This window comes from Onychomys torridus, chromosome 6 (genome assembly GCF_903995425.1).
Source record: "Onychomys torridus chromosome 6, mOncTor1.1, whole genome shotgun sequence".
Classification (NCBI taxonomy): Eukaryota; Metazoa; Chordata; class Mammalia; order Rodentia; family Cricetidae; genus Onychomys; species Onychomys torridus.
Genome location: NC_050448.1, coordinates 96659369 through 96671489, shown reverse-complemented (window position 1 = coordinate 96671489; position 12121 = coordinate 96659369). Strand labels below are relative to the sequence as shown.

General features: G+C 46.5%; 1 protein-coding gene across 3 annotated transcripts in view; it reads right to left on the bottom strand.

Annotated features, from left to right (window-relative positions):
• Alg14 (ALG14 UDP-N-acetylglucosaminyltransferase subunit) overlaps positions 1-12121 on the bottom strand; it is a 72557-nt gene that overhangs the window by 54944 nt on the left and 5492 nt on the right. For 2 of the 3 annotated variants that reach the window (XM_036189287.1, XM_036189288.1), the window contains exon 2: positions 11323-11474. In XM_036189287.1, the coding sequence (XP_036045180.1) occupies positions 11323-11474 (152 nt within the window). Of the gene's footprint in view, positions 1-11282; positions 11475-12121 lie in introns of all 3 variants that reach the window. The other variant, XM_036189289.1, reaches the window with a different exon arrangement.

The window sequence follows — 12121 nt, the reverse complement described above, 5'->3', positions numbered from 1 at the left end:
CAGCCTGGTCTACAGAGTGAGTTCCAGGACAGGCACCAAAACTACACAGAGAAACCCTGTCTTGAAAAAACAAAACCAGAAGAAGGAGGAGGAGAAGAAAAGATGAACACAGGAACAACAATACAACAATAACACAACAACAACAGAACCGTGTAGTGGATAGCCATCCCAGCATTGGCCCGAAGTTCCAACCCCCATTGAGGCTTCGGTAATGCCACGCCCACAAGGCGGGGCTGAGGGAGGATGCTGAAGACCCAGGATCAAGAGGAGAGGTCTCTCTTGGTGCTGGGACCCTGGACGCTGGAGGTAGACCGAGCAGAGTTCTCCAGAGAACACCAACGGACTGCGCCAAACCTTTCCCAGACCCTGCAACCTATCCCTTCATTTGTAAGCTACCTCACAGAACAAACCTCCCTTTTAACTACGTGGAGTGGCCTTAATCATTTCACCAATAGAACCGCACTAACCCACCAGCAGTAATGTGAAGATTTACACCTGAAGTGAAACCCCACAATTGCACGTATATTACTGTTTATGACCTTTTGTGGAACTGCTTGGATACTGTTGACAGTAGACACCAAATGCCTTAAAGTCGAGGTCTCAAGAAGACGGGCAGCCCCAGTCATCTGTGAAGACAGTTCCCCACCTTGTGAAATGGGGTGCTGGATGTGGATAATTGCCAAGTCCATTTTAGAGGAGCTCAAACTTCCATTGAGTTACCTCCAAACCAAACAATGCAAAGATAAGAAGCCAACAAAAGAATGTCATCATTAATATAATACCCACACTTCTGTGCTTACACACACACACACGGATCTGTACTGATTCCCTTCCTGTTGGGTCTTGTTCTGTCTTTCTGGAATCTTCCATCGTCACTAGTTCTGAGTCCTTAGATGACTTACCCTGTTGTGGCTACAGTCCGACTGGCCCGGTTACTGTCCTTTCGCTTTGAAGGTCACGTCCTTCTAGGTCTGGGACTTTCCTAGGCCATCCTCCGGTTTGGAACTTTTCTCCCGTGTCCTTGCCTTTTCTGGAATATCCTGCAGTATTCTCTTCGATGACCTGTGCTTACTCCTGGCTTTTCAGTTTTCTTACAGTTTATAGCAGAATCTTCAGTATGACTGTCCAGCGCTTTATAGACTGAGTTTTCATCCTTACAATAAAAATTTCAGAGTATTTCTGAGTTTCTGAAAAACTAGATCTTATTCTCAGTGACATGACAGCCTCTCGTTTCTCTGACAATATCTGTTTTCTTCCCCAATCCCTCCTTTTCTCAAAATCCCTTTGCTGATTGTGGTTTGGGTTCTCATGTCTGGCAGTCAGTGATTTTTGAGTAGAAGGGAGGGAAGACCCCTCCCCAGACCACTGGACAAGGACTGGAGACTTGCAGGGCTGTCATGGCTGGTGGGTGCGTGGGCTGGGAGGTGACATTCCCCGGCATCTGGCGGAAAGGCCAGGGCTGCTGGGGAGCGGCATCCTGTAATGCACAGAACATTCTCCCATAACAAGGCCTTCTGTGGCCCCAGTGTCAACAGCTGAGACAGTGGGAAGCCTAGCCCATGTTGATGAACGAGGTGGTGGTAGCCACTGTCTGGATGAAAGACAAACAGGACCCGTGTGTTAGAGCTTGTAGCTTTGTCCTGTTGGGCAAACCAGTCTCTTCACAATTAATCTTTAATTCCTTGTCTGGAGGATATAAATGGGGCATTCTGGGAACTGCTGCCAAAAGGGGACCTGAGTGGTAAGAATGAGGGGGACAGGGAAGGTATTCATTTTCCTGAACCCCCGGTTTCAAGGTCGCATTTCATCCCGCCCTTGGTTTATCATACTGCATGAGGGCTAACACCTTCACAGCTCAGGAGTTAAGGCTCTGGTCCTCTACCTGATAAAACAGAGAGCCCGGGAGCATAGCTGCTCTCGTGAAGGCCTCACCCCGACTGCGAGGCAGCACGGGTTTCAGAGACAACTGATGTATATTGTCTTTCGTTCACCAACACTGCTCAGTGGTGATTTTAATAGCATGTGTGCGTGCGTGCGTGCGTGCGTGCGTGTGTGTGTGTGTGTGTGTGTGTGTAATCAGAGGACAACATGGATGTCTTCCTCAAGTACTCTTCTCCTTATTCACTGAGACAGGTCTCTCACTGAACCTGTAGCTCACCAATTTGACGAGGCTAGCTGACCGGTGAGCTGCAAGGAGCTATCCATCTCTGCACACTCGGCACAGGATTACAGGTGTATGCTGGGCTGCCCAGCCTTTCACGTGGGTGCTGGGGATTCGAACTTAGTCCTCACCCTCACACAGCAGGCACTTCACTGACAGCCATCCCCACTGGCAGCCGCCTCTTACGGTTTCTACTGCTGTGCTTTCTCTCCAACTGCACTAAAAGCTTCTTGAGGCAGAGGTATTTGCTTTCCTTGTAGTCCTCACAAAATTCAGCAAAAATTTTGCATACAAACTTGCTCAATTAGCAACCACTTTATAGTTTCCAGGAAATATTTTAGGACCAGAGAGGTGATTAAGAGTGCTTGTTAACCCCTCCCACTCCCAAGAAAGCCGGGCGGTGGTGGCACACAACTTTAATTCCAGCAGAGGCAGGTGGCTCTCTGTGAGTTCGAGGCCAGCCTGGTCTACAAGGTGAGTTCCAGGACAGCCAAGGCTATTATACAGAGAAACCCTGTCTCCAAAAACAAAACAAAACAAAACAAAAAAACCAAGACAACAACAACCAAGAATGCTTTTTGTATGCCCGTGTGACTACTGGTTGCGATCACACATGCACCTGCACCCCAATGGTATGGGGGGTAGATGGAGACAGGAGGATTGTTGGAGCTTGCAGGCTGCTAGCCTAGCTGGAAAAAAAAAAAAGAACTCCAGGTTCAGGGAGAAAACCTGACTCAGAAGATAAGGCCCTCGTGTTGGCTCACTCACACATTTGCACACAACCCTCCTCCCATGCGTGCATGGACCACCCAAACACACACAAGAAATATTTTATTGGGGGAAGGTAAAGCTTCAAGTGAACTGTTCTACTACCTAAGACAAAGAAGAACGTCTGAAATAAGATGAAATAAATATAACAGTACTGCAGCAATGCGTTTGGGTTGAAAGAGTCGTTTTTCCGTGATGCTAGGGACCAAATGCAAAGCCCTGAGCATCCTCATAAGCAATGCTACCACTGAACTACGTATGCGCCCAGTCCCTGAAGACAGTCCATAACACAAACTCCTGCAGGTGGGAATGTGATTCCGGAGCTATGTAAAGTGTTTCCTAACTCAAGAAAGGACAATTTAAAACAGAGGAGGAGACAATAAAATCTAACAGAGATGCATGATGTTCACCAACGAAGAAGTGGAGAAGACTCTCCTGTTTAACCAGATGAGTCTGTGACACACTCTAATAAGCTCAGCCATTCTGAAAGTTTCCTTGCAGTGCAGGGTCAATAGCTCAATGTTCTGTGGTATGCTGCCACCTGGTGGCAGGATGAGGGAATGACCTCAAGCACAGCCAGCCTGTCTGAGGAGGAAAGGTACCATGGGAATTCTTCACCGACCCACAGGAGGGACTTCCAGGAATATTTTCCAAGCGGTGGGACCTTATGGGGAGGAACACAGAAGGAACGAAAGTGTTGATGGACAAGAAAAGGATTAAAGAGGTGAGCGGAGGACAGGAGAGTAAGGAGAGGGCAAGCAGCACCCGCAAAACCCACCTCGAGCCCAGGGCGTCCCGGGTCCTCAGCCACAGTGGAGGCTGCAGGCTGAGACTGGGTGATATGAGACACTATAATGACACTTGGAGACAGGAATGCTGCTCTCACAGACTTCCCAGAGTGTGGCGGCAATGCAACAGTATGCTTACACACATACACACACACACACTACCACCACCACCACACATGCATGCACCTCCCACCCACAAACACGCACACCACAGACCACACACATAAGCATATATGTTTTGTGTTAAGATTTATTTTGTTTTATGTGTATCAATGTTTTGCCTGCATCTCTGTATGTGAGCCCTGTTCATGTCTAGTGTCCATTCCACAGGGGTCAGAAGTTGGGGTATTACCCTCTGCAATTGGGAGTAACAGATAGTTGTGAGCCACCATGTGGGTGCTGGGAACTGAACCTGGGTCCTCCAAAGAGCAGCAAGTTCTCTTAACCGCTGAGCCATCTCTCCAGGCCCAGTATTCTTATAATGGCCCAGATCAGTAATTCCCAACATGCTTGACTTTCTTCTTCTCAAATTTCTATCAAACCTCAGGAAACCCTCCTAACTCGACTTCCAGAGAAATTACACAGGTACTGGAGAGAAGGCTCTTGCAGAGGACCTGCGTCCACTGCCCAGCACCCACATGGTGGTTCACAAACACTGCTAGCTCCAGCTCCAGGGATCCGGTGCCTGCTTCTGACCTCCATGGGCACCAGGCATGCACGTGGTGCACATATATACATGCAGTAAAACATTCAGACATACTATATGGAGTCCACCTGCTTCCCCGTCTCATACCCTGACTGGAGGGAACTGGTGCAGCTCTGACCAGAGGGGAAGCTGCAGGCTTTGTCTGTGCTGTGCGGAACAGCAGTGGGAATCTGTAACTCGGGCATCACACGTCTGAGCAGAGTCTTCCCGGACTTCCCACTTCCTCAGCGTGACCGAGGAAGTTCTTGTGGCGTCATCTACGTCCCAGCCTGCCTTCCATCTCCCCTCCAGGGTCCCTCCACTCATTCTGTTCCTGGGACCTGGACTCTGCCACTGGGCCAACATGGAGGAATATGACACCATGTGATGTGCTTCTGTGATGTGCCTGTGTCTGAAACACGCCTCTCCTCGATGTCCTCATCTTCTTCAAGGCCCAATGAGCAACTGAATTTGTTTATCTGCCCATCCTGGTGTGACCTCCACAGCACTGTTCACTTTCTGGTGAGCTTTAGTTATCCTAACCACTGTGACTAGGGTGACTGTCTTCTCGACTGCACTTGAGTATGTCTTGTGATAGCGGGAGTGGTCTGGCCTTGACTCTGTTAACCAATGGACCTGAATTAACCATAACAATGCCTGTCAAGAGGGGCAAACATTTATAGTCGAACAAAGTATTCTAAAAAAAAAAAAACCAAGAGTTTTGCCAGGTGAGGTGGCAGGTGCCTTTAACCACAGCACTGACAATCGGGAGGCAGAGGCAGGTGGATCTTCATGAGTTCAAGGTCAGCCTGGTCTACATAGGAGTCCTAGGACAGCCAGAACTACATAATAAAGAGACCTTGTCTCAAAATAAACACACACACAAAAGCACAAGAATTTGGACTGCTATACTATTTAACTGGGAAGGGGCTAGCTAAAAATATCAGTTTTAAACACCAAGAATATACTTCTCCATTTATTTATATCACATCTTGGTAAGATTTCACTACCGTGCCCACGTTATTTCCTCTTATTAAAAGCCCCTTCCCGGAATCTAGTACGGAGTCTCTTCTCATGGTTACTTTCTCTGAGTTAAAGCCCACGTGAAACAGCCTCAATTCTTCCCGTGTCCAGTTTGCCCCTAAAATCTCTTAAAACCTGAACACTTGATAAGCTTTTTAGCTAGTTGTTGTTGCTAGATTCAACTATTTATATAGTACAAGGTTTTATTTGTCCCTCAGTACTTGTTATTTCACTCTAGGTGAAAGATAAAAACAAAGGCTGGTATGACTGATGGCAGACACTTTTATCCTGCTTTCGTTTTTGAACAGTCCCTCTAATGGACACTGGCTCTTGGTTCCAATTATACCTTTTTATACTGAGGAAACATTCAGATAATGAATGACTGGGGCAATGCAGTGCTTCAGGAAGCTAAATATGGACAGCCACGACCATGAACGTGACGCAAAGTGATGAGAGCCCAAAGTGAGCGCAGCATGTGTGAGATTGGCGCCTCAGAGTTTCCTTTGTATCTTGGCATAAGTAGATCATCTAAAATTGTGAACAGAGGCGTGGTTTTCACTGAGAACAGAACAAGAGTTTGGGGTTTCCACTACATTGGTCTCTGCTCCACATATGTGTACTCTTTCCTAATCCCTATGGTGTTTCAACAATCTGCCAGAAGGCGACGTGAGGGAGGGGTCGACAGACCTTTTCTTGTCAACACACTGTTCAGCTTAGCTTTCTTCTAATCATAGCAACAACCACAATCAGCACAGAAAATCTGGTCAGTCATAAGGATGCTTGTAGAAGCTGTATCAATGAAAATGTTTACTACAGCCAGAGAGTGGTGGTACAAGCCTTTCATCCCAGCCGGGATTAAAGGCACTCAGGAGGCACAGGAAGGCGGGTCTCGGTGAACTTGAGGCCAGCCTGGTCTCCAGAGAGAGTTCCAGGACAGCCAGGGCTACACAGAGAAACCCTGCCTCAAAAGAAAAGAGAGAGAGAAAGGCACACCAATACTACAGTTTACTAGGCAATCAGCACAAACAAAACACAAGATGGATGGATATGTACCAACATGGAAAACCAGCAAGGTGTAGAGGTAAGTGGGGGAAAAGCCCCCTAAACAACATAATGTGCCGTTTCTGATTTATAAATTACCCTCCCCAACCACTCCCCAAAGCCCTCAACATGGTCTCTGTGACTCCATGTATATGTATTCACTCTTGGTCACACGCACGTGTGTACAGGAAGAGATCAGCACTGGAGGACCCACTCCAGCCAGCACCGCAGGCAGCTAGCTACCTCTAGAGACTGGGCTGCAGTGACGACCCATGCCCAGATTTACCTTTAATCTCTACTGTCTAAACATTTCAAATTAAGAAACAAACAAAAAGGAATAAAATACTCGCAGAACAGAATTGAGTAAAGAAAGAAAGACGGTCAGGGTTGATTCCAGGATCTAGTCAATGAAGAATCGCTTTGATCTTCACAGTAGTATTTTGTCTAGAATCAGAACTCAAGGTTTTCAAAATAAATGAACAAACAACCATCCTTTCCTGGGAAAACACTGGAAGGCCGATAGAGACCAGCAGGAAGACTCAAAGTAATGAAGGTGGGCGCCACTTTTTAACCTTTCACATCTGTTTTCGAGGACTTAGCTGTTATATGTGTGAATTTTTCATTTTATAATTATAAATGCACTTTAAAAAAAATTTGGCGGTGGTGGCGCACGCCTTTAATCCCAGCACCCGGGAGGCAGAGGCAGGCGGATCTCTGTGAGTTTGAGGCTAGCCTGGTCTCCAAAGCGAGTTCCAGGAAAGGCTCAAAGTTACACAGAGAAACCCTGTCTCAAATAAAAAAAATAAAATAAAAATTGTTTTGTTCAGTGTCACAGCGCCTTTCCCTTCCATCATATGATCTGAAGGGGCCAGCTCAGGGCCTCACAGAAGTTAGCTGGAGTAGCCCTGGTTGTCAAGGGAGGCGCTCAGGAAAGCAAAGGCTTGATAATCATGTCAAAAATAATAGTAATTGTTTCTGGAGATTTGTTCTCACTGACTCTCCAAGACTGCCAATAAAGTTAAATCTTGAACCAGAGGTTCAGCTGGCCAGAATTAGCCATAGAGATGTTAGAGGACCAAGTAAATGTCCTAAGTAGTAGGGGGGATTTAGAGATTTGTGGGGGTTTTGGATCCCAGGAAACTTGGAGAGTAGGGTCAGCCAATCGTTTTCTCAGCTGCTCTTTGGATCTATCAGTTTTTGTACCAATTTCGGACTCCCAAGGTTTTATTAATACAATAATTTAGATAAACACCTCATCTGGGGCATTATTAGATCACACCAAGGCAGCGAAGCCACCACCTTCTCCACTGCTGCTGGGACTAGCTTTCCCTTCTTCCCCCAGGCGCTCCAGGACTGGGGCTTTTCTATAGCAGCCTCTGGCACCTCCTGCCCCTGGTCCCAAGTACTGCACGCAGCTGGGCCCCAAACACGGCCAGCCAGCTGTCACTCAGGCCACCCCATGCCCTCACATGCTGTGCGCCCTCAGCCCCACACTGCACAGCTACCCTCAACCTGACCGTGCACATTCTGCATTCTCTGCCCAGCAGTGCAGTCAAATGACAGCCAGGCAGGCGCACCCCCCCAGCGCACCTCACCCCCACAACTGAGTACAGTCACCACAGCCGGCTATCCTGGCACAGCTCACCTTCGCCGTCATTAGCAGATCTGGTGAGACACCAGGGAACTCTTAACAGAGGAATTAGGTTTTAAAAAAGTCCTGACAGATGGAGTAAAAACAAAACACTGAACTTTTAGCAAATATCACTTGAGTACAACTCTGAAGTCTAAACCTTCTGTTCATCATGAAACAGTGAAAGAACAAGCAGAAAGAAACATACACAGCTCCAGACATAGAACCTTTGTATTTACATATATGCAGCTATATATGTATACCATATACACACATGGTAAGATGATTTCATACACAATGGGCAGATGTTGGCTGGGAATGTAGCTCAGTTGACAGAGCGCTCGCCTTAACTACAGAAAGCCTTGGATTTGATCCCCAGAATCCTATGAAGCTGGATATGGTGGTGTACAATTGTATTTCTAGCACTTGGGAGATATAGGCAAGGAGGGTCAGAAGTTGTAGCCCAAGCCAAAGAATGCTTGGAGTATAATGTCACAACGAACACTCTCAGACATGAAGATACACTGCCCTTCCTAAAACACACACTCCAGGAAATACCTGACCCCAGGAGAAGGGCTCGGTGTACAAGGAAGAGGGATGAGCTGAGCTTACATGGCTGCCGGTGTCGCCCTGTGTCAGTTCTCCCAGCACTGAGGACTGAACACGGACTTGAGCACCCTAGGCCAGCGCTTTATCACTGACCTATAGTCCAAGTCCATCCTGGGGTTTAATTTCACTAAAACAAAGATAATCAGATAGACAGGTGCCTTGAAAAATCTGCTGTGGACTCTTTTTTCCCTTTCCTCTCATTTTTAACATTTCAGGATTTCCCCCCAATTGCTTGCGCTTTCCCGCAGAGAATTCCTTTAAGTTCAACTACTGATCCGTGAATATTTTCAACGATATTAACCTAATAAGCGTGGCGGGCCACAAGAATATATTATAGAGATTCAGCTGTGCATTAAAGCGATGCTTTGGCCAAGGGTCTGCCAAAAGGCAAGTCATTTGTTACGAATATTTGGGTTATCCAGCTCTTAATATTTCAGCTGTCTTCTGCTGTGAAATTCTTGTGTGCCCAAATATTCCCAGACCAATTGGCAAACAGTTCAGCTCCCCAGATCTGCAAGTTCCTGCAACAGTGAAAATGCTCTGTTTCCTCCTGGGCTGCCAGCCTCGGGTGGTTAGCAAGTATTAGAAATGGGCTAGTGCAAACTGCTGGACCAACTTTCCAATTTTGTTTGATTAATTTAAACCGAGATGTGAAAAGCCACATGTGGCAGATGGTTGCTGCACAGTCTAGTTCTAGATCCTTCTGTATTCCTGACTCAGATGGGCTCTTCCAGCACATGTGTGGTCACCACTGTGTTCCTCAACAAGACCCTTCCTTATCCTAGTCCTACTAAGCTCTGAGGAGGAGAGAAAAGATGGCTGCCAGGCGAGACAGCACCTAATACTACAGGACACGGCCAGTAGGTGGCAGCTTTCCTTCAGCAAGCTTTCCTTGCTGGCCTCTTCAATCCCCAATCCCCTACACTGCCCTACCCAGACAGACACACAGACACAAAGGTGGGGTGGGGATAGGGGGGTGTATGCAGGAGAGTGGTACTTGGCACTAAGCAGCACAAAGGGCCACTCCAGTACATCTTTTTTCCGGTACTAGATTCAAGAAGAGATCCCTTCAGAATGGGACACCATTGTTCCTAACGGTGGTTGGGTTGCCTCGGCAAGAACAGAAGTGACAGAGGGACAGTACAAATAGAGATGTTCCTTCCTTACCGGGGTACCACTTTGACGATAAGATACACCAGCATTTGAAAACAGCTTAAATCAACCAGCATCCTCACAGGACGGGCAGACGAAGACAGAAAGGCCATGTGGCTACAGCAGCGGAGACTGGAAAGACGCAGCTACAAGCTAGGGCAGGCTGAGGGCTGCCGGTAAACACTGGAAGCCAGGAAACGGCAAGGAGGGCGTCTTTCCTAGAGACTTCTGAGGAGGTGTGGTGTGTGACCCCTTGACTTCAGACTTCCAGCCTGCGGAACTCTAAGAGAATCCGTGTGTCCGAGCTGCCTGGTTTGCGGTCTCCTACTGCTGTGGCAGCAACCCTGGGGACTCAGTACAGGCTTGCTCCCTAAAACAGACAATGGGAGCATCGGCTGGTCTCACGCACAGGGCAAGTGCCACACATTTTTGGACGACTGAATTCATATTCTGATCTTGTTTGATGTAGCGTACATTTTGCAAGAGTACATTTTAACAGTATGCTAGCTTGGGATAATAATTACAAGTTACAACAACTTATTAAAAAATCGGTGTGTGTGAGAGTAAGTGGTGGGGTGGGGACTAAAGGAAGAAGTGGGGAGCTCCATTTAATGGACCTTGATGTCCAACCAAGGACCAGCCAACCTGGCTCAACATGATACAGCAGAGTCCCTCAGCCACAGAAGGCAAGACTCACTACCTGGTTTCTATCTTACTCTTGTATGTTATCTTCAGTCTTCTGCCTAGAAACCATCTTTATCTACGTGAGAACATGAGCCAATAGGCCCCCAGTTTTATCTTGTACAGAGCTTGCCCTTAAGGAGACGAATTCTGGTCTCTGGGTCCCAGACTCTGTCGGCCTGAGTTTCATCCACTGTCCTCTTTTGAACTTCCTGATACAGCCCTATGCTGAGTAACTTCTACGGAAAAAGATACAAGGCCACACAAGGAGCAACTCTTCTTCAATAAAGATGTGATTTCACCTTTTCTTTTCTTTTTTTTTTTTTTTTTGCTTCACTTTTTTTTTTTACATCACTGATTAAAATGCTAAAATAAAGTCATCAACAGGGGATAGAGAAATAATTCTAAAGGTGAATACAAATATGATTTGAAGACAAAGCAACCACAAATGATAATATAACACATTAATAAAGAACTTTAGTGAAGACCTAAGAAGTATAATCCTGAATGCCTTATATATGTAACTATAAATCAAAACAATCTTCACAACTGAAATTCAATGAAAAACTGTTTCCTCTAAAATAATAATATAAGAGAGTAAGAACTACCTTTAATTTGAAGATTTAAGGAAATTTTTTTTCTCTTGGTAGTAAAGGATACCTATTTCTCCACCAGTACACATTGGATTGCCTATTGTGGGCAGGGCACTGAAACACCATGGAATTATTTTCAGAGATAATTCACCTCGATGGGCAGCTTGCAATTTACAGAAATGACTGCGTACCTCCGCAGTCGAGTCTCTCTCGGCTCGGGAACGTTCAAAAGAATGAATCTTGCTGGCACTCATCCCATCAGACTCAGCGATGACATAATGCCGAGGGGAGTAAGCACGGGACAAGCTTCCAACCAGCCTCAGCATCTCCGTGGTATGTCCACCTGGAAACAAACACAATGCCGCCTCAGAGGAAGAAACAGCATGGGGAGGGCGAGAGGTAGCTGAGAGGTCAAGAGTACTTGCCGCTCTTGTGTCTCATGTCCCTCCAGTTCCAGGGGACCTCGCACCCTCTTCTGCCCTCCACTGGCCCCAGGCAGGCACACGGTATACATACACACACACACAAGCAAGCCACGCATACTTATAAAATAAATCTAAGGAAAAAAGGGAGAAGAAACACAGTGTGGGCTGGAGAGATGGCTCAGTGCTTAAGAGTGTGTACTTCTCTTGTAGAGGACCCACGTTCAGTCCTGAGCACCCACGCTGGGAAACTCCAGCTTCAAGGATTCTGATGCTTCCACGGTCACCTGTAACCACATGCACATACTCCCCACATAGACATGCACATATGCATAATTAAACGTTAATTTAAAAAAGTAACCTACTATGGACACACGGAAACATGTCACCACATTATACCAGTGTCGTGTTTTTCAGAGGTGGGGAACTAATGTAACTGCGTATTTCCCAAAAGATATGAACTTGAACATAGAAATACAAATTATGCCCTTACATAAGTACTACTTTTATACAAAAGATAATAAATGCATTTTAAAAATTGATACTATCAGGCTGGAGAGATGGCTCA